Genomic DNA, 22,972 nt, shown 5'->3' with positions numbered 1-22,972 from the left:
AGCTAAGAGGAATCTTAATGGTTTGCTCCAAATAAAGACTATCTTCCCTCTTCTAGCCTTTCTTCAGAATTAAGGAATGTACCTAGAAAGAAAGCCCATTTTTGTTTAGGGCAGCTGTGCTTGATGAACTGAAATTTACCCCCCATAATTTCAACGCAGTTGTTCTTATTTTTGCTCCTTAAGAAACGAGGGAGAAGTTCAGATTCCTCTTCCACTTGGAAGCCCAGAAAAAAATTGAACTAGCCTTATTTTCTCTCCTGCTACTCAAGTAAGGAACGTGCCTAGAGCAGAGATCTGCAGGGCTGCCTCCTGCTCTAAAAGTTAAGGTTGTTTCCAACTGGCATGTCTATTTGAAAAGCCAAGTTGAGATTAGGAAGAATATTCTGTAGAGGACATTTCGGGGGAAGGAAATATTCTCCGCTCTTTTTAAGTTAGTATGAAGCGTTTCATTGTTTCTGTCTTAAACTGTCATGGACAGCACAAATCCCTAGGTAAGTTTACAGGCGCTCCCACGGCTCTGTCTTGGGATCCAAGACCTTTATTTCATCTTGGTCAGTGGTTTCCCAATGACTGAGTAGGTGTCTAGAACCGCAAACTCATTTTAGGTTCCTTTAGCAATAAAGATGAGTGTCTGGTCTATATCTAATCTCACATAATTATTTTTTTTTAATTTTAAGTTCTTAACCCCTTTAAAATATGAACAATTTAAAGCATTAGTTTTTTTTATTTTGTTTTTAAATCTTAATTTTAAGTTTTATTGGTTTGGGTCAGATGTTAATATTTTAAAACTCTTACAATCTAGTTTTTTATTATTAAAAGATCATTGTATTAGAGGCTCTTAAAGCTCTGATAACAATCCATAAAATACTGATTTTTATATAAGTAGTTAGAAGGAGCCCTAGTAGCAGAGTGGGCTACTCTTTGAGCTACCAACTTCAAGGTCAGCAGTTTAAAACCCACCAGCCACTCCTTGGGCGAAAGATGGGGCCGTTCTGCTCTGTCCTACAGGGTCACTTCAGTTCACAATCTACTCAATAGCAGTGAGTTTGGTTTGGATTTTCCTAGTAGTTACATAGCTAGAGGATCATGTAGACACACTCAAACTATTGTAGAAATTCAGTATAAGTCAAAGTTTATTTGCTTATTCATAAAGCATCGGTCCATATTTTGGGGGGTTAAGAACAAGTGATTGAAGAGTGACTTAAATCACTCCTGATTCCAAAAAGTCCTGCATTCTAGGTAAACGAGCAACATTGGTCACCTTCACTGAGGTCCAAGGGGCAACATGTGCCCAAGGACAAAGTTCAGAAGGGTTGGGATAGAAAACACAGGAAGTTGGGTAATCGGTATTACGTTGCAGAGATTGCAATGAATGAGTTGGAACAACAGTGCATGTTGAATATAAAACTGATGGTCTGAAGTAGCAGCTCTTGCTAAGCTCAAACCGCCTAGCTTTTTGTTAACAAGCAAATGCATTTCCTGGGCACCACCAGGGGCTACAAGTATAGCAATGTTTACCTAAAAGATGTTAGGTGAAATAACTTGTAGAATACCTAACACAGTGTAGGGGTTCTGGGAACCGTTTCCTTTTTTATTGATAAAGCCCAAATTCAATTATTTCCCCATGTATTTTCTGATTGTATAGTGTTGGCAGGACTTGACAAGCAAACAAACATTTTCAGCGCTTAGAACAGTACATGGCATAAAGTAGGTACTGGACATATGAGACTGTTACTAAATGAGAAGACGTTCTTTTCCAGAGCCACCACATGATAGCTTCCACCCCAAACATCACAATGATGTTCTTAGTTTTGCGGTAATCCGAGTTAGAGAAGGGAAAGGACAGACAAATACTGTCTTTGGCCACTATGTACCTCCTAATGCTGTCAAATGCTTTTTTTAAAAATACTCGCTCAGCCCACATAAGGGTCACAAGGAAGGAACGATTTAACCAGGATGCAGTATAGAAACGATGAAACACACAACATCCCTCTGAACGCCCCTTCCACCCCCTCCCACTATCATGATCCAGTTTTACCTTAGAAATCCAGCTAGACTGGAGTATACACATTGGTACAGATAAGAGCTCTTGACACATGGAATTGGAATCCAGGACAGATAAACCCCTCAGGAACTGTAGTGGGAGTAGGGATACCATGAGGTGGGGGGCGGTGCAGAGAAAGAAAGGGAGAGCCAATCACAAGATTGTATATATAGCGCCACCCCCAGGGGGACAAATCACAGAAATGTGGGTGAAGGGAGACAACAGATTGATCAAGGATTCACGAGTGTGGGAGAGGGAGGGGAAAAACAGCTGATACCAAGGGCTTGAGTAGAAAGAAAATGTGTTGGAAATGATGGCAACATCATGTGTGTACAAGTGGGTTTAATACAATTGAATGATGGATTATTATAAAATTTGTAAGAGCCCCCCCCCTAGTAACAAGATTAATAATAATTAAAATACATGCTTTAAACATTAGGAGGTTAGGCTTTATATCTGATTGGGATGTATAACTCTTAGTGCACTGATGTATTTCACATGCCCCACATAAAACGAGTCCAAAAATCAGATTTAGAAATAATTTAGTGACACTTAGGTAAAACATTAGGAGAAAGACCAGACTTCTTACTCTGGTGAAGCGTTAGTCTCAAATCCACAGGGCAGTTTTGCCCTGCCCTATAGGGTCTCTGAGTCAGAATTAATGCCTCAACAATGAGTTAGTGAGGGAACTAACCCGATTTTCGTCCAAGTTTTCCACTCGGTGACAAAGGTGGTATCTGATAAGCGTTGATCTGTTGAATGAATTAATCTGGGTTCCATATGTTCTGATCAGTATATACGATGGGGTACACCCAACAAATGGATTTTTTTTCCCCTCAAAGCTATATATTTAAGTTTTTTACAGAACCCACCTTATCACCTTCAAAGTACTCTCCATTACACTTAATACATTCATCAAATCTGCAGTTCCATTCTTGGAAACATTTTTTCAGACTTACCTATTTAGATGGCTGACAGCACCTCCCTCGTTTTTTTCTTCACCTCTTCTTCTAAGTTGTAAAATTGCTGTCCCTTTTCATTCGCTTAAACAAAAAGAGGTCAGGTAAGTTATATGGGGCAAAAGAGGCATGCTGGTTTTGCCAAAAACTGGCGCACTGAGATGCTTGCATAGGCAGGTACATTGTCATGGCAAAACCATTCCCCCTCTGTCACAACTCGGCCTTTTTTGTTTCACAGTTATGCAATCTTTTCAGAACCTCTAAATAGAAAGCTTGATTAACAGTCTGACCTGGTAGAACGAACTCCAGATGCACTACGAATAGACATTTTTGTTCGTCTCTTCGGGAAGTTGACGTACATACAGAAATAGGCTTGTCATCAATCTATATTTCACTTTCTTTGAAATGAGAAAACCACTCGTACACTTGAGTTTTTCTCATAGTGCTGTCCTTGTAAGCTGTGTTCAACATCCCAACGGTTTCTGCAGCATTTTTCCCTAGCAGGAAACAAAATTCGCATGCTGCTCTCTTCTATTAGCCATCACCAAAACAAAAGGCCAAAAGAAACTGCTTACAGGGAAAAATTCACTGTGGCCTGAGAGAGCCTTATTAGGTGCCCCGACTTGGTGTACTAACTCAGCGAATTGCTGGATGCTCCCCTAGTGGGAAAAATGCATACTAAGAAGGCTCTGCTCCACCCATTGCAATTCTGTTTTTATGTGGGGTTTTTTTTGAGGGGGGGGGGGGTTGTGTTTTTTTTTAACATAATGTAGAATGTATTTATTACACAAGGGCTTCAAAAATTGTGGGGAAATTCCATTGCAAGTCTGGTTTTTGGGTATTTTGTTTTTGGGGGGTATCTCATTTTGCTAGGTAATGTTAAACTGAAAAACTCTTTAATAACTTTGATAGGCGGTAGAAAACATTGTGTTATCTACTTCCATTTGTAAAAAATCAAACTATATTTGACAGTATCACTTAGGGTTGATACATTTGGCTTTATACGAGTTTTTCTTTTTTATAAAGGGTAGAGCTTTGTTAGGCTTAAGATGTACCCTTTAAAACAAAATTGTAGTGATTTCTTCTACTTTTCCCATGACACGTAGGTATCAAAACTGCTTTCACCAAGACATGGGGGGAAACGGCTTTCATTGCCCCGCGGTGTGAAATGATTCCCATTGAGTGGGTATGTAGAAGAATAGCAACTGGTTCTTTTCTCAAAAGAAACCCTGGCGTCAAGGAAGGCTACAAGTTTTACCCACCCAAAGTGGAGATGTTCTTCAAGGTAATTGTTTTATACTTATAACAATGTAGCAACATGCTTAAAATCATAAACCTGAAAGATTTCAATGGTTTTTTAAGAGTTTGATATTGCCAGATGTTATTCCAGAAATTTATGTAAAAGATGTGTGCTTCTGTTAGCATCGGATAGATACATTTTATAAAAGGAAATTTCAAAAAATATATATTTCTCCGGACTAAGATGATGGCTAATATAATGAGCTAAAATAAGCCATTATTTGGAAGGAGAAACACCAGTTCAAATTTTCAGAATGTTTACTTTTAAAGAATTTAAAATGAAGGCTAGTATACATTATCTTATGAATTCCAATATGGAAAGTTGTGCTGCCATTGATTAAAAGCAAATATGTACACGGGAATACATTACATAGGGATCTGTGGGTCTGTTTCTACTGCGTCTCTCTCTGTCCTGTTTCCTCCTCAAAGTAACCCAATGACAACATAACAAAGCAGCTCCCTGTGCTGCATAATTGTTCCTAGGTTTGAGCCCATTGTAGCCACTGGGCCAGTCTGTCTTGTCAAGGGTCCTCCTATTTTTACTGCCCTTCTGCTTAATCAAGCATGACGTCCTCTTCCAGGGACTGGTCTCTTCTGACAATATGTCCAAAGCATGTGAGGCAATGTCTCGCCATCTTTGCTTAACAAACTGTAATTTATAAATGATTAGACCAGTCAAACTCCGTAAAAGATAAATATGTGTGAAGTCAGTATACTACAAAGATCATTTTTTAGTTGTTGGTAATATGCTCATTTTTTTAATGCAACTTTGAATTGCACATAAAATATCATCTGTAAGTTCTTATCAAAAATAAGGTCGGTGGGTTTGGTGCATGTAGTACAGTATATTACCGTTCTCATTGTGGCCTGGTAACTCCCAGTACATGATTGGGTGGGCCAATGCTCCCTATAGAGGACAGCCTTAGTAACCCAGAGTAGAGATTTCTGTTCTGTCCTGTAGGGTCACTATGAGTCAGAATTGTGCCAATGGCAGTGCATGGTTTTCTTTGTTTTGGAGTAAGAGTAGACAAAGAATTCCTTTGAGTTGCAGGATATTTTAAACAGCAGTGTTTTGATCAATTGAGTGTATGTTTGGGTAGCATGGGCCAGAAATGAAGTATGTCTGAAAAATTCAGTTCTTAAAGGAGAGGGGGAAATAGTTTTTCAGACAAGTTACAAAATTTTTGTTTGTACACTAACAAGTGGTATGTTTACACTCTCTTCTCAGGATGATGCCAATAATGACCCACAGTGGTCTGAGGAGCAGCTAATTGCTGCCAAATTTTGCTTTGCTGGACTTGAGATAGGTCAGACCGAAGTGGGTATCATGAGTCATGCCACACAGGCCATTTTTGAAATACTGGAAAAGGCTTGGCTGCCCCAGGACTGTACATTGGTTGACATGAAGGTACAGTTTGGGATTTGACAGTAAATACTGTAACTGAGCATTACCTTCAGTTGTGTGGTCTTTATACGTGTTTCTTTGGTGGTATGCTGTTTCCAGATTGAATTTGGTGTTGATGTAACCACCAAAGAAATTATTCTTGCTGATGTTATTGACAACGATTCCTGGAGACTCTGGCCATCCGGAGATCGAAGCCAACAGAAGGACAAACAGGTGATGCTTCTGGTTTCTTATTGATCACAAGGCTATCCTGGCTTGAAGATAGGGTAATGGGAGAGCAAGTGAAGGCAATTGTGAATCCCTCTGATAGGAACCTCATGTATTCTTCTGTTGTCTATATCCTGGTTGTGGAATGATAGGAATAAGGAATATTATTTTATCATCGTAAAAATTATTTATTTCTTTAATAGACTCCCATAACAAATGCAGAGCAACTGTCCTCCTTGCTCTGCTCGTTGACAACGGAGGCAGCCCCAGGAGGTTGGTTATAAACAGCAGTACTTCAAGACTGTGCAGTCAACATGTAATTGCTGGAGTCAGAAACCCTCACCATTGTATGAAGAGACTCCTGTAACTCACTGTCTGAATGGTCTTTAGTCTAGTTCCAGAAGTGAGCTTATAGGGTCAGATGCCTCCTGTAGCCAAACCCTTCCTGATAGCTAGATAAACCCTACCCAAAAGTCAGAAGCTACCTAATTTCAGACCGCAAGAGACGCATTCTGAACTGTCTGCCTTGTTTTGTAGTCCTATCGTGACCTCAAAGAAGTAACTCCTGAAGGGCTGAAGATGGTCAAGAAAAATTTTGAGTGGGTTGCAGAAAGAGTAGAGGTAAGCCTTTGTACTAGATATCGTGTATCTCATGTTTTTCTTCTTAGAAAATCAACTGCTTCAGAAAAATATGGTAGATCGACCTTGTGCTTTTCTTTTTTGTCCTGATAACTTCAGACAAAGGCACACTTTTTAGAAACCATCCCCACTAGATTGTCCCCTCTGGACTGTCCTCATTGGCATACTGGACAGACTGCCCTACTCTTACCTAGTCAAGGGCTCAGTTGGGGACACCTGGCATCTGTATTGTCTCCCTTTTCCCTGGTGGAAGAAACTGAATGCTGCTTACCAACCTATTTGCTGCTACTCCAGAGTTCCGACAGTGTGGGGTGGATTCTCACATTCAGAACAGTGGAAATTCCAAGGGACTTAAAAGCAAAGTGCATTGTTACTCTAACCCCATGGAAGTTGAGTATGCGTTGTGGTTATCGAGGTGTGAGAACTACCATTCAGAGTATTTCCATGGGGATATGCATTTTAAGTTCCAAGTAATTAACCTTGCAATATCTGTAACGTGGGTTCTCTAATAGCCCTAAATACACCGCCTGGCTGCCGTCAAAACACCTGGAGAGAGCTCAGCAAACCCTGGCAGACACGTATTTTGTTATTTATTTGTAAAGCTAGAAATAAGCAATGAGACATAAAACTACCAAATAATTAACAAAACAAAAAACTGCTTGGCAGAATGTACTTAATCTTAGGATGAAATAATACATCATCATCTGATTATTAAATTAGAAGTTATATCTAGATGCTATATCTTGATAGCTGGGCTCCATCGGCTTTCTACATCACATTTGTTTATGTACCCGCTTTGTCTTCAACAATTTTACCGGGAAGATGAGCATCATGGACTGCTGCCAGTATGATAGAACAAAGTATTCATGCATTGAGGGAGTACTTTGAGTGTGGGCCCAATGTCCATCTGCTACGTTAATACTAAACCTATAAATATATGCACCTAAGACTATTTCCCTACCCTCATATACAAATATATTTACATATGTAGATGCCTTTATTTGGGCCCCTATAAATGCCCTTTGTCTCCTAGCTCTTTCCTCTACATCCTTTGACTTGCAACTTGTCCCACTACCATGCTCAGCCTTCATTTGGGTTTCAGTAATTGCTTGGTCACGGCCTACCAGGCCTCCTACACCCTCCTCACCACCAATTTCAATCACCTGTTCCCTTGTCCCTGGGTTTGTGAACACCACTACCTTTCTCCCTACCCCCCACCCTCTCCCATGTGTCCAGATGTAACTCTTTTGTGAAGAATAGTTCATTGTACTTATGCCTGCGTGTATCCATTTGTGTCGTTGTCATTCTTTCCAGCTGCTTCTGAAATCACAGAGTCAGTGCAGGGTTGTAGTATTGATGGGCTCGACCTCTGACCGCCATCACTGCGAAAAAATCAGGGATGCTTGTGGAAATTTTGGCATCCCATGTGAACTTCGAATAACGTCTGCCCATAAGGGCCCAGATGAAACTCTGAGGATTAAAGCTGAGTATGAAGGTAAACGTCAAATAACTAGAGCCTTTCAGGAAGGGCTTCTGATTTTGCAGTGGGGAAAACTGTTTTAGACTAATCAGTGCTGGGGCAAGAAAGGATCCTTTTCACATTTCCAAGGAAAAGAAACATGATGATGATACATGCTAGTCGTTAGTCGTTCGTGGTTCCTTCCAAATGTGAAGTGCTCTACGGGAGCTTGGAAGAGACAGGAGCAGGGAGAAAGGATTGAACATGGAGTCAAAGGAGAGTAACGACTGCCTTTGTGACCCCCTCCGATGTTGTTACTCAGAGCAGTACGTCCATACCACTGACAGGAAACCTGAGGTTGAAATAGGGGAGGTGAGGTTCTGGAGTGTCTTCGCAGCCAGCTTTTCCTGGGAGGGAGGCTGTCAGACATGAAGGGATAGTTCTTAGAATATAGTACATAAATATGGATGGAATAGCACTGATCTAAAAATAACCAAAATCCATGTGCGTTTCTCAACTGGAACTCTCTAGAGTAATTACTAATTTGGTGATTGGGGAGAACCTAGGCCCCTTTGATAAGTTAATGAAAGCTAGAACTCTTCCAACCAGAAAAAATGCAAATATTTAAAACTATACTCCAGGTCAAGAATCCCTTCTCTAGGAAACAAAGGATTGATTTATAGAATATTTCGTCAGTACTCAAACCCACTGCCATCCAGTGGGTTCTGACTCCATAAGGCGTCTGAGACTGTTCATTTTCCTCCTGCAGAGCAGCTGGTGGGCTCAAACTAGGAATATTAAGGGTTAACATTCCAATGCTATCCCACAGCAGCACTACCATAACACAGTCATAGCAAATATATTGGCAAGTCCTAAGTATGTCAGTACTCTGTTACCAAGTTGGCCTTTCCCTGCTGTTTCAAGAACTGCCCCCTAAGTTTGTCTTGGGTCCCCTGGGGCTGTTAGTGGAAGGGCAGCCTAGCGGGAAAGCCATTGGTTTGATGGTGTCACTCTTAATTTCGGTGAAGTTAAGCGGCAATAGTAAAAAAGACTGGGCCATGCCCTCACCAACAGCCCAGCTGCTCATTCATACTTTGAATCTTAAAGATGGCCGACCCTTTCCTAGTTATTTTGTTACTTTATTTAGGTGGGAGATGGACTTTATATGTTAAGTGCATGTGTGATCATAATTGAGAAACTTGTCTTTTCCATAGGGGATGGCATTCCTACTGTCTTTGTGGCGGTAGCCGGCAGGAGCAATGGCTTGGGACCAGTGCTGTCTGGTAACACTGCATATCCAGTGATCAGCTGTCCTCCCCTCACACCAGACTGGGGAGCTCAGGATGTGTGGTCTTCTCTTCGGCTACCCAGTGGTAGGTTGAACTGACTTTTTAAAGGGTGTTCATTGTGAAAATGGCAAGCATGCTCACACAGCCGTGGAGAGACTAGTCCTGGCATTTCTTGATTTACTTATTGTGTTGAAACACACTTTATTGAGTACTTGACAAGGACTTTTCTGAGGGTTCCTAAACAAAACCAGTTGCCATAGTGACCCTGTGACAGAGTAGTGCTGCCCCACGGGGTTTCCAAGGTTGTGAATCTTTACAGAATCGGAAAGCCACCATCCTCCACAGAGTAACTGGGGTGTTTAAACCACCAAGCACTTTAACATCTGCATCACCAGAGAAAAGGGACATAAGAGAAATGTGTGTCTCAATAAAGCATCACTTGTAGGTTTATATATCGTTTTTGAGTGTCTTCTAGCTTCCATCTGGGGTTGGAAACAGCAGTGTTCTTCCACCTTTCAGATTCTAGGTCCTTCACGAGACTCTCGTCTTTATTGACATGTAAAGTGACTGTTCAGAAACTGTTCCACCTTCAAAACACTGCAAACTGCTCACATGAGGAAGGGACCGCTGCAGGTGTCCGGGCCCATAGAGTAGGATCTGGATTTCTTAGACTTTGAATCTAAGGGCGTTTTTTACCCTTGGAGTTTGTATTCTTCCCCTCCCCTTTTCCCTTAACTGCAAAATTGTCTGGTGCTGCTAATTCCTCAACCCTCTGATGGTTCCTAAATGTAGAGCAGGTGGTTTCTCAGGTCTCCCAGTGTGGGGATAAGTTTTCTTGGATTTGCTAAATTAGTTGCCATGCCATTTGCCTTTCAGCTGCCAGTGTTTGTTCTTGTTTCTGTTCTGATGGGTTCATGCCTTAGTCCCTCTATTGCTGTTTTCATGATGCTTCAGAGATAGGTCTTGTGTTTAATCCACCAGACTGACTAATCAATGAAGCTATAACCAAATATATGCCATTGACTATGGAATTTGGGAAAGGAGCCATGCAATCAATAAGAATTTGGCACTGTTGATCAAAAAAGAGATGGAATCCATAAGGTTGTGTATTTCTTATCAGGAGTTGGGGCTGGAATTTTCAGAAAGTTTCAGTGGCTTGTGTGAAACCTTGAAACATCTTCATTTCTCCTTATCTAATGCTTACTATATGACCTAGTGGGTCACTAATGAGGTTTTTCTGGTATCAGGCAGTGCTGGTGGGAGGGTTAGGTGTTTAGATACAAGTGTACTGCACTGTAATAATGGTTGCCTTTTGTTAGGTAATCACTGTGTACTGCACTCTGCTCCAAGCACTGCATCTGTATCAACTTAATCTTCACAAAAGGTGGTTACTAGTTAGGATCAGGCATACAGATACAGAAGCTAACATTAACACTAAGTAACTTGGCCAAAGGAACCCTGATGGCATTGTGGGTACAGGGTGGTCTGCAATTCCAAAGGTCAGCAGCTTGAAGCCACCAGCCTCTCTGAGGGAGAAAGGGCTTTCTACTCCAGGAAACACAGTCTTGGAAACTCAAAGGGGCAGTTCTAGCCTGCCCGATAAGGTCATTATAAGTCGCATTAGCTCGATGACATTGAGTTTTTGGTTTAAGGAACTTGGCCAATGTCACATAGTAAGTGGTGCAGCTGTAAAAATAGTATAAATTAATAAGTTGACTTTAGTTTTCCTTTGATCATGGTGAGAATCTAAGAGCCTGGTAAGTTTTTTAAATTCTGAGGAAAATGTAGCCCTTCTTTCTCTAAAGTACTTAAAGTTTGCTTCTAACGACACATAGTATCATCTTGTCACTGCCAGAGCAGACATGTTCCCCATGGACCTTACTTTCTTACTCTGCGGTCTTTTTAGCTCTTGCTTAATTCTAACTTGGCATTTGTTTAAGTGCAAAGACAAGTGGAGTACCTAGAAGAGCACTAAAACACTATCACACTATGTCAGTGTAAGAACGCCGTAACCCTTAGAGTAGTGGCAGGACTTCTGTGAATATGAAAATGCTTATCCTGGGGTCATTAACAGTTAAGCTTTCTGTGTTTTTCCTTGTTTTTTGTTTTCCTTTCTGAATCATAGGTCTCGGCTGTTCGACTATCCTTTCTCCAGAAGGATCAGCTCAGTTTGCTGCTCAGATCTTTGGCTTGAACAATCATTTGGTGTGGGCCAAACTGCGAGGAAGCATCTTAAATACGTGGATTTCCTTGAAGCAGGATGACAAGAAAATCAGAGAATGCCGTTTATGAGAACACCGTAGTGTTTATTATGAGAAAACTGCAAATTCCTAATTTAGCTCCAGGGAAGAATCATGTAAGAAAGAAAAATTCTAAGAGAAAAATGAAATGTATTGAATAAATAGTTCTCCGGACGCGTGGATTAGTGGAATCTCTGTACATGTTGTCACTGTTGATAAGTAGTGAAATAACGATCAGCTGATTTTAGATGAAGCCCTTTACTCACCACTGTGCAATCATGTTCTGCTTGTCTGCTGGAGTAGTGTCCAGCCGCATATATGTTCATGGTTGCAGAAGATTAAAATAGAATTCAGAAATCCCAGTCAGAGAACAGGAGGTAGAAAATATTCCCAGAGATAGCAAGCACACTAGCCTTCAGTACAGACATCTCGATAGTCATAGTAAGGGCCCGTGTTACCGTAAAACTGCATGCTTTGATTTGTAGGCAGCAGTGTCTAATCTTATAAATCGGGTTTCTCTTGAATGTTTCCACATTATCTGTTGAGTCTTTCAAACATATGCATCATGGCTGCCAAGCAACAGCCAGACCTGTTCTAGTGCTGAAAGCAAACTAGATCGTACAAAGGCAGAAAATCAAGTGAATGCTGAATGTCAGAACCCCAGCACTCAGTCCTTACAAACAGCAAATTGTCCATGCTGTTGAAGGATTAACTCCACTGTTATCAGACATGGAGAAATGGCTGGTTATGTTGATCAAGGACACACACACAAAAGAGCAAATCCTCTTCAAAACTTTAACCAAGACATGAAAGTTATCTGAGATGGGTGAAGTTAAAACAACCACACTGCACGATGGTTTTACAACGTCCGAATCACGTTCTGCTTCCCAGAACGTATTATGGGTGTTACATGACACTCAGAGAAGGCGTTGGGTGGCACCAAAAAAGCCCTAAGATTACTACTTGGTCATAAATAACCTGTATGTTTTAGAAATGAAAACAGTGGAGTTTAAAAGAACAATAGATTCCTTTTGATTTATGGTTTTTTACAAAAATAAGTTTGGGGTGTTTTTTACAGTGTGTATCTGAGAAAATGATCTGTATGTTTCACCACTGGTAGCACAGTGGGTTATATTGGACTATAACTGCAAGGTCAGCAATTCCAACCCATCAGCCGCTCTGCCGAAAAAAGATGAGGCTTTGCACAGTCTGAAATCCACGAGGGCAGTTCTACTCTGTCCCGTAGGATTGCTACGAGTCAAATCAACTTGACACAGTTTGAGTTTATATTTAGCTATAGAATAAGTGTTTTTTAAGAAAAGTTGAAATTATTGGTCACTATTGCTGCTAGTGATATGGTTGGTAGGAGACAATAAAATGAAAGTGCACAGGGGACTTTTCTGAGGTCTGATGGGTGTCAGTTGTCCATGGGGAAAAAACTGTTAACCTTTGCTAACTTGGTAAATGATTTCTACTATAAATAAAGAATTCCCCCCACTGCTGAATTTGACTGGCTTTTTAAAAAAAAAAAAGAATTGTAGTTTTTGGATTCCCATTGGGGCAGTTCTGTCCTGTCTGTAGGGTTGAGATGAATCAGAACTGACTTGATGGTATTGACTTTGGTATATTTAACTATGAAATATTAAGAGGTTCACAATATAATCCTCACCTGCTGTGTAATGACCTAGACTCAGTTCCTAATTGATAATGCTTCATGTCCAACCACCTGTGGCAGGGCTTCAAACTTGCTCAACCCCCTGCTGAAGATTGTCATTTACACCCAGTTTAACAAGGTTAAATTGAATGAGCTGTTTCTACACCCTGCTCAGCGAGAGGTGTTGGTCTAATCTGAATAGTTTTCAGTGGCGTGTCAGACAGACTAGGAAGAAAGGCTTGGTGGTCATCTACTGGCAAAAATCAGCCAGTGAAAATCCTGTGGATTACTACAGTTCCATCCATAAGAGCAGGGCTCTTGCTCTTAGCACTTTTTTAAAAATTAATTTATTGGGAGCTCTTCTACATATAACATTTCACACATCCATTATATCAAGCCGACGTACAAATGTTGGCATCAACAATTTCAAAACATCTTGAGCCCTTTGATAGCACCCTACCACCCCCTCAAACCTTTATATATTATGTATTATTATACATATCTTACACCACCCATTCTATCCCTTAATCTATCCTAGTATTCGTCCCCCTCGAGGGGTGTTATTCCACCATCATTGTTTCCCCTTCTTTCCCGTCTCAGACCCCTACCCTCCTGGAATCGTTACTCCTGTTTCTGTTGTCCGTCCTGAATTCAGTATATTGAAAGCTCTTGTCTACCAGTGTATTTACACCAGTATAGCAGCATTTGTGAGGTAGGACTGATATCACAATGGTTGATGGAGGAAGAATTAAAGGCCTAAAAGTGTTGTGTACTAAACTGCCCCCTGGATGTATCTTCCTGTAGCCCCTCTTTTATCCTCCTTCACTTTGATTGATTAGATTGTTTTTGAACGTCTGTGCCTGTTCCCGTCAACACCTCATGATCAGATAGGCTGGTGTGCTTCGTCCTGTGGACTTTGTTAATTCCCTCCTACATGGCCACGTGTTGGGCTTCAAGCTTCTAAGACCCTAGACGCTCTATCTTAATAACCGGGTGCCACCTGCTTTCTTTGCCACATTTGCGTATGCACCCAATTTGTCTTCAGTGATCCTGTCAGGGCAGTGGGCATGGCCTAGTGCTATATTATTAGAACACAGTGTTCTTTTATTGAGGGAATACTTAAGTAGAAGCCTAAAGTCTATCTACTGCCTCAATATATTGCCATGTAAATATATGTACATAGATAGAGGCCAATACCCCTGTTTTTATATTATTGATATATATGAACACATCTATGTTACACTTCTATAAAGAGCTTTGCTTCCTGGTTCCTTTATCGTTTACCTTCTGCCCCACTATCAAACCCCTCATTTGCCTCTAATTCCTCAGTTAGATTACGGTTGTTTCTCCAACACCATCAAGAACTCTATACCCCCCTCACCATCTATTTTATATCCCTAGTTGTTCCCCTGTTCATGATATTTGCTCACCACTCCCCCGCTGCCTCCACAAATTCCCCACCCTCCCCGAAACTGTTGTCCCGTTGCTTTTTCCTTGGGCTTGCATCTCCTGCCTATCTTATATAGGTAGACAAAGACAATGAAGACAAAACACACACATACATAATTCCAGCTCTGTCCACTGATCTTTATGACTGTCGCCCCACCATTCCAGCAGGGATCCGGGCACTGCCCCTCTGAGTCTGAAGTCTATCTTTTGGGGGGGATTCCTCAGGGGTTTCATGAATTTGCTGGTCTGTTATGTTCCTTTCTTGGTGCACCCCACTGTGGGTGCGTCACACCAGACTCCCTCTCCATGTTATGTCTCTAGTATTGCCCTCTGTAGCACTCTGCTTCAGTAAGGGGACATCATGGCTCGAGCTGTTGTCAGCCCTACAGTCCTCTCTACCTTAGCTGCTCTGAGCAGAGACCTCATGCTCAAGACGTGGTGTGCCGGAGTGGAGTCTAGTCCTTCACTCTCTTTCCTTAGTTTGCTCCCATGTGGGCGGCACAGGTGGCCCCTCTCCCTAGCCTGTAGCTTCAGTGTTGTCCTCTGTAGCACATTCTTCTAAGACGGGGGTCAGCATAGCTCGGATTTAGCATTTTAAAACAACTTTTTAACTTCATTAAATTTATGACTACAGTTTATCAGTGGCCATTACTAGCATTTAAAAGGTATGTTTTCATTAAGTTTCTACTTACTAGGAATGGCACAGGATAAGCAGAATTTCATTCCATTGGGTCTGGTTGCCACGGTTGGGGGGAGGGGGAGGCTCTCATGCAATACTCTGAAGAAGTAGTCATCACTGAGAAGATAGCTCTGTTACTCTATTCCAAGACTTGATTACTATGAGTCTTAGGTACAGTATAATTTTTCCCACATTAATCCTTGTGCATTGTTTCCTCCCCTTGTTTCAGCATGAAATGTGTATTTTAGGTGGATGATCTAACATAGGAAGAAAATTGAGTCTATCGGTAGTAACTTTTCTCCTGTTCTCTTCATCTCTTGCACCTTTCCCTGCCTTCATGATCGTCCCAAGGAAGATGTTGCACCTACATTCCGCTTCCCACGTGCAACACCAATATTATGCCAGTTTGTTAGAGCCTTTTAACAGTAGGTGAAATCCAACTAAATTTGCCCTTACTTAGCATCAGCGGAACCTTCACTGTTGTTCACCATCCGTCCATAAACTAGAGTTTGGAAAGCACTAGGCTAACTCAAACAGGAGTATTGTGAAGCCAGCCAGTGACTTCTTAAAGGACAAGTCCTGACAAACTGCCATCAATACTATGGCAGCCAGAAAACCCAATGGAGCAGTTCTTTTAACACGTGGGGTCACCAGAAGTCGGACGACTCGATGGCAATGTTACAGATTGCAGGCTTGAGGATGTCCTTTGTTCATTATTTGTGTTATTTGTCTTTCTGTTGTTGAAAAATTGTTTTTATCAAGGGTAACTGTGTCCCTCCAAATAATAAGAATCTCCGCTAGCCCCAATAAAATCTTGGAAAGACCCTTAACACACAATCTCATCTCCTATTCAAACCATTACTAAGTTAGCATCTCTTAGTAATTATTTTACATTATCCCTATGAGGTATGACTCAAGTAAACACTCCCATGCCCTCTAGAAACCCAGTGCCTCAAAATCTATAGCAATCTTATATCGGACTTCCAAGACTGTCAATCTCTATGAGGCTAAATAGCTTCTAACCCAAGTACTGGGTTGTCTACAAGTACTGATCAGAAAATCTTATTAGCTCCCTTAGATAAAACTAGCATTATTGACTGCCACCTCAGTATCTCTGGGTTTGCATTTGTGGAAGGGGTTGCAGGGGGAAGGGGTGATATTTGTATTTTCAATTATCTTCATGGGCATTCCAATCCCAAATGCTTTATACTTATTTCATCTTTCACCAACCTACAACTTTGGCTATACACACTGACCCAAGGCTTAATCATCCTTGAGATCTTACCTTTCACATCACTCATGTCTAACTCATGTCACTTTTAATTTCGGATTAACCATTGACTTTACCTTCTCTCTTTCCTCTCTGTACTAAAGCCTCAAGTGAGGATCAAATTCAACATCATTTGCCTGATTCAGAAGGTCCTCATTCTGAACCCAACCTACTCTTTTGCAAGTTGATTGTCTTAGAATTTTCCTCAAAAAAACCCTTGAAAATGGATGATACACATCCTCTCCCTAGAAAATCTCATGGACAAAATGTACCAAGATATTGAATTGGCTCACAGGTTCCTTTAAAGACCATCCCTCGTCTGTGGGAAGACACAATGTTATAACTCACTTTGCTCTTATTTAGATTGCTGCACATATGTCGCTTCTACTATACAAAAAGCCCCAATAGTTACCAAACTTCACCATCTCCATGAAACCTACCCTACTCATCCTTGCCAGACTAGCTGCAAGTAAGTCCTTCTCCGTCGGACTGTAAGCTCCCTAAGAGCAGAACTCTCATTTTAACTGGCTTATCTTGCTTAAGGAGCCCTGATAGCATAGTGAGCGATGCATTGGGCTGCTAATTGAAAGGTCAGTAATTTGTAACCATCAGCCATGGGAGAAAAATGAAGCTTTCTACTCTAAAAGTTAACAGTCTCAGAAACTCACAGAGGTGGTTCTACCCTCTCCTATAGCATTATTATGAGTCAGAATCAACTCTGTGGCAGTCAGTTTTATTGCTTATCCTGCATCGCTGTACGTGCTGATGTATGGTCCAGCTGCCTGTCAGAGACTGCAGAATTACAATAACCATGTGCTAATTTTCTACCTTATGCTAGTTGCAAAAACATTTTAATTTTTAGTTTCATGGTTTCTTAATAGCCATTGACTGCTTTTTCACTTGTCTACCTTTATCTAGCAAAGATACCATGCATTCCTTGGAAGCATATGTAACATTTCAAGCACTGATTTAGATTGGTTAGAAATGACCATTGTCTATCTCTAAGCTTCACTGTGAGTCTTAGAATACACATGCCATCAGTGTTAGTGTCCATCAATACTAGATGAAATACTTGTCTTAAAGTAGTTCTACTGTTGTGAAAAATAACTTACACATACTCTCCTGGTTTGCCATTGTTGGGTGTTTATTCTTACTATACGCTTGTTAACATTTAATAAAGAAAAACTATTCAAAAATACAGTTTTGAAATTTTGAATCATAAAGACATGCTTAGCATTTCTGTTACTTTAATGCCATCTGACATTTAAACATGGCAACCGAGTAAAAGACAAACGGTCAGCTCGTCCATAAAGCTTGCTTCATTCCTCTGTTCACGCAGGAAGTGTTCTGTTCTTTCGCTTTTGGACGCAGTGGCCCGTGTAACAGGTAGGACCGCCCTACAGAGTTTTCTTAGCTGTAATCTTGATGGAAGCAGATCCCCCGGATCTTTCTCGTGCAGAGCAGCAAGCTACATTTGAACCCCCAGTTGGCAGCTGAGTGCTTAACTGTTGCACCACCAAGGCTCTATGGTTTTATTCTAGGCACTGGGAAAATGAAAGTGAACAGGGTAAAGGCTCCAAAACAGTTTAGTGGCTAAAACAAACTATAAAAAATAAAAAGGAGACGTTTCACGAGGGTTAATTGCATATGAAGAATAAGTCAGGGGAGGGAGCTGTGATGAGCGGAAGGGGAAGGATTCCGAGCAAAGGAGAGCAATGATATAAAAGAGCAAGCCAGGCAAAGATATGGGGGAGATGATATTCCAGCTAGAACACAGTGTGAATGTGAGCTTAGCCTTTCTTGCTGCTGTTGTGAGGTGCCAGGGCGTGCACTCTGACCTGTGGTAACTGCACAACAGAACCAAACACTGCATGGTCCTGTGCCGTCCTCACGTGTTCACAGGCTTGAATCTCCATCTCTTTGGCCTTCCTTTTCAGGCCAGACCCTCTTTACCGAGCCTGATTCTCTTCTCCAGGGACTGCTCTCTCCTGGCTACATGTCCAACATATATAAAATGAAGTCTCGCCATCCTAACCTTTCTTAGGACCTGCAAAACGTGAAGTGTGCCAGAAAAACCGGTTGGGAAGTTTGAACAGGGACAGGACAGGAAGTGTTTAAAAGGTCCCTCTGGCTATTTTATGGCCAAGAGAAGAAGCAATTAGATTGGTTAAGAAGCTGTTGTCATCCAGAGCAATTATGTGCCCGCCACAAGTGACTCACATTTGTGCCTCAATTCCTTCATCTGTAAAACTGTATTAGGAGCACCTAACTCATCAGATGGTTATGAAAATGAAGTGCCAACGCATATGTAACAGAGAGAAGTACCAGGCCCATGAATCCATTTGGCAGATTGTAGAGGAGTGTGTGAATGGAACTGATCCACCATGAAAATTAGCTTAAACTCAATATTCACATTAGTTTAATTGCTCAGATTATATGGTTAATTGCACAATTGTATGGTTATGATATATGAAGATCATAGTAAAGTCATAGAGGAAGAGAGAGAGAGGAGAATAAAAGAGTCAGACACATTTCATGGTAGTATGCTCACCTCCAGGACTGCCGTGATCTCAGTAGTCAGACTTGCACAGAGAGAGAGAGAGAGAGAGAGAGAGAGAGAGAGAGAGAGAGAGAGAGAGAGAGAGAGAGAGAGAGAGGAGAGAGTATATTTCCAATCCCGGCATATATACATTTTCAGGGACATGCAAGACCCCCTGATTACATCATAACAGGAAGGGGTTGTATAATCAGCATACATAAAACAGAGGGAGATAAGCTAGGGGGGTACACCCAATTGGAAGGGGCAGCACTAAGGGTACACATGTGACAAGATAGGCAGACCCTAGATTCAAGATGGCAGCCTAACCTTGGTCCTCCTTGAGTTGGCTTGACCTTGTCTCTGGGCTCTCCTTCAGGGAGACAATCCACTATCCTTATCAGAAGGGAGTTGGCCCTACTTAGGGTGGGACAGACTATACAGTCTGATTGCTCTAGATGGCTGAATGCTCTCAGGGAGATAACTCTAAGCCACTGACTTTGACATTGAAGTCTACCTTCATTTACCATGTATTGCATGCAGGGTCTTAGGTTTGGCATATATTTGGGGGAGACAACCTGGAGGAAAAACCTTTTTCATCCCACAGGGGTGAAGTTGCTAACTTAGTAGTAAGATAGAGGATAAAATAACAATAAAAGGGAAATAAAGGGATTTCCATAGGTATTGCACTTGGGTCTTCCATTGTCATTTGTACAGTGGTGTTAAATGATCTTCTGCCTCCTTCACAGAACTAATGATAAAATACTGTACATGAAAGGTCCCCAAACCATAAACTCATGTGAATATAAGGTCTGAGTACCTACTATACATTGCCTTTTTAATGGCTTCTTGTTTTCTTCAAGTACCCCACAATCTATCTGGTCTTTGGTCATTAGTTTCCAGTGCATCAAATCTATTTTTGAATTGGTCTCTAAATTCAAGCGAGATATATGAACGGTCTTATGTTGGCTCCTGTGGACTTGATTTAATTGTCTTTAGCCTCAGCTGGCAGTTGCATCCGAGCAATTGATCTGTTCTGCAAGTAGCCCCTAGTCTTTTGTTCTGATGATTTTGAGCTTCTCTTATCTCTTTCCACAGATATGGTGACTTGATTCTTGGGTTTTTCATCTGGTGAGGTGGATGTATATAGTCATCACCACTTATTGTTTACAAAATGTTACTTGCAATAAATCATTGGTCTTGCAAAATGTTATCATGTGTGTGTGTGGGGGGATCTATTATGCAATTTTTGCCATAATTTTTACCAAGGCCATATTTTCTGAGTATGGATATGCTTTTATTTCCAACTTTTGAATTCACCAGTAAATGTTATTTAATCTTGATTGCATGTTTGTTCAATTTCAGATGGCAGTGATTGGCAAAAATATTCAATGTCTTCATCTTAAGCATTAGTGTTATGTAAACTGAAGTAATAGTCATATTAATGGTCTTCCGTGTAGGTATATGGAGTGTGCTATTAATGACTATAGATTTTGAAGTATTCTTTTTGACCATGAATTTGATACCATTCCTTTTCCTTTTCCATTTGTCATTCCTGGCATAGTAGACCTTATGATTGCCTGACTCAAAGTCACCAGTAACCAATAAATTGTCTGAAACAAAGTCATCGATTTATTTTAGCTGACAAGGACAGATTTTCATGCATTCCTTTTTTTAAACATTTTATTAGGGATTCATATAACTTATCACAATCCATACATACATCAATTGTGTAAAGCACATCTGTACATTCTTTGCCCTCATCATTTTCAAAGCATTTGCTCTCCACTTAAGCCCTTTGCATCAGGTCCTCTTTTTTTCCCTCTCCCTCCCCGCTCACCCCTCCCTCATGAGCCCCTGATAATTTATAAATTATTATTTTGTCATATCTTGTGCTGTCCGACATCTCCCTTCACCCACCCCTCTGCTGTCCATCCCCCAGGGAGGAGGTCACATGTAGATCCTTGTAATCAATTCTCTCTTTCCAACCCACTCACCCTCTACCCTCCCAGTATCGCCCCTCACCCCCTGGTCCTGAAGGGATCATCTGCCCTGGATTCTCTGTGTCTCCAGCTCCCATCTGCACCAGTGTACAACCTCTGCCCTATCCAAACCTGCAAGGTAGAATTCGGATCATGATAGTTTTGGGGTGGAGGGAGTCCATTTCATTTTTGACAACTTCAAATATTTCCAGTTACACAGGTCCCACATTGTACATTTCCATTATTTATGGCTGTTAATCGTTTTTCTGTTCATTTTAGACACGCTGCATCAGGAAGTGAAGGTCCTGAAACCTTTACTCTGCCAAAAGACTAATATGCTAGGCAGTTGGCACCGATAATATGGCATTAGGGATATTGTAGGGAACAAGGTGTATATGGTCCTTGGCCTCATTGAACATACTCTATTTAGATAAAAAGATAGGTTTTAAATCATTACCAGAGAACTGTGTTAGAGTGGAATGCGGGAGCATTGCTTAGTTTATAAAGTCAAAACTCACTGCCATCCAATCAATTCCAATTCACAGTGACCCAATCGGACAGGATAGAACTGACCCCATGGGTTTCGAGGATTGTAATTCTTTTTTTAATTATTAATAAATCATTTTATTGGGGCTCTTAAAGCACTTAAAACAATGCATACATCGATTGTATCAAGCATATTTGTACATTTGTACATATGTTCCCATCATCGTTTTCAAAACATTTTCTTTTTGCTTGAGCCCTTGGTATTAGCTCCTCTTTCCTCCCCCCACCTTCGCACTCTCATGGACCCCTGATAAATTATAAATAATTTTTTTCATATCTTATACCTATACACTCAATACTGAAGGATTACTGTATATACTCAAGTATAAGTCGAGGCACCTAATTTTACCACAAAAACTGCATTAAAAATGTGCTAAAGAACTTGGCTTATACTCGAGTATATACTGTACTTAGGACAGACACATAAATACACAGCAAACATTGCTCCAGTGGAGCAGGAGAACTGAGTCTTGACGACTCCGGTTCCAGGTGAAGCTTTGAGCACTTCAAATTAAAACATGTTCTGTGGTGGCAAAGGAAAGAGGCAGGGGAGCCTTCAGCAGGGCAAGCATGTGCCCGAGGAAGCCTTAGGGTTGTCGGGGTCTCCTCGGGCCTGGTCCCAGGATCTCATAGTTCTGGAATATTGGTCTTGAGTTTCGGCAGCAGCATTTTTTCCCCCTTCAATCACTTGGATTCACATTCTGGTCTTGCAGATGTCAGGAGTTTAGTTGAATGTGGCTTTGGAAAGTTCGGATTTCTTGGCTTCCCTCTCTGGCTTCTGCATCTCCTCCGGTGCTTGGGTTTTGGTCTCTTTTTCTGATGCGCTCAGCACGGGGCCTTTCTGAAATTCTGAAATGCATCCTCTTCCTCCTTGTTCAGTTTTAGTCCATTTGTGTCCAGGGTCCCTCTGCACAAGTCTCTGGAGGTGTCCGTACCTTGTGAGGCTGGGTCCTCAGTCTCAACAGCCTCTCCTTTTCCAGCCCCTTTGGATTCCAACAGTGACCTACAGGGTGGTAGAAGCCATTCCTATCAAACATGAAACCGCAGCAGTAGTGACAGAAAGAAACCCTGCTGACCCACGTCATTCCCAGATTTGGTCTCCTCACCTCCATACAATCTGATAATGGGCCTGCTTTCATTTCCAAGATTACGCATCAGGTATGTTCCGCTCTAGACATAGACTGGAAGCTACACATTCCATACAGACCTCAGTCACCAGGAAAACTAGAAAGGACCAATGGACTCCTGAAAAATAACCTCACAAAGCTTTCTGTAGAATTCCGCCAGTCCTGGGTCACACTTTTACCTATACCTC

General features: G+C 41.3%; 1 protein-coding gene across 2 annotated transcripts in view; it reads left to right on the top strand.

Annotated features, from left to right (window-relative positions):
• The window catches only part of PAICS (phosphoribosylaminoimidazole carboxylase and phosphoribosylaminoimidazolesuccinocarboxamide synthase), a 47,050-nt gene extending 34,004 nt beyond the window's left edge, over positions 1 to 13,046 (top strand). For both annotated transcript variants that reach the window (XM_075544274.1, XM_075544275.1), the window contains 7 exons: positions 4,110 to 4,288; positions 5,531 to 5,710; positions 5,807 to 5,920; positions 6,452 to 6,535; positions 7,868 to 8,048; positions 9,227 to 9,385; positions 11,427 to 13,046. In XM_075544274.1, the coding sequence (XP_075400389.1) occupies positions 4,110 to 4,288; positions 5,531 to 5,710; positions 5,807 to 5,920; positions 6,452 to 6,535; positions 7,868 to 8,048; positions 9,227 to 9,385; positions 11,427 to 11,593 (1,064 nt within the window). In that variant the 3' untranslated portion in view covers positions 11,594 to 13,046. The remainder of the gene's footprint in view (positions 1 to 4,109; positions 4,289 to 5,530; positions 5,711 to 5,806; positions 5,921 to 6,451; positions 6,536 to 7,867; positions 8,049 to 9,226; positions 9,386 to 11,426) is intronic.
• The last annotated feature ends 9,926 nt before the right edge of the window (positions 13,047 to 22,972 follow it).

The sequence above is a fragment of the Tenrec ecaudatus genome, chromosome 3, assembly GCF_050624435.1.
Source record: "Tenrec ecaudatus isolate mTenEca1 chromosome 3, mTenEca1.hap1, whole genome shotgun sequence".
Taxonomy (NCBI): domain Eukaryota; kingdom Metazoa; phylum Chordata; class Mammalia; order Afrosoricida; family Tenrecidae; genus Tenrec; species Tenrec ecaudatus.
This window is presented reverse-complemented; position numbering and strand designations above follow the sequence as displayed.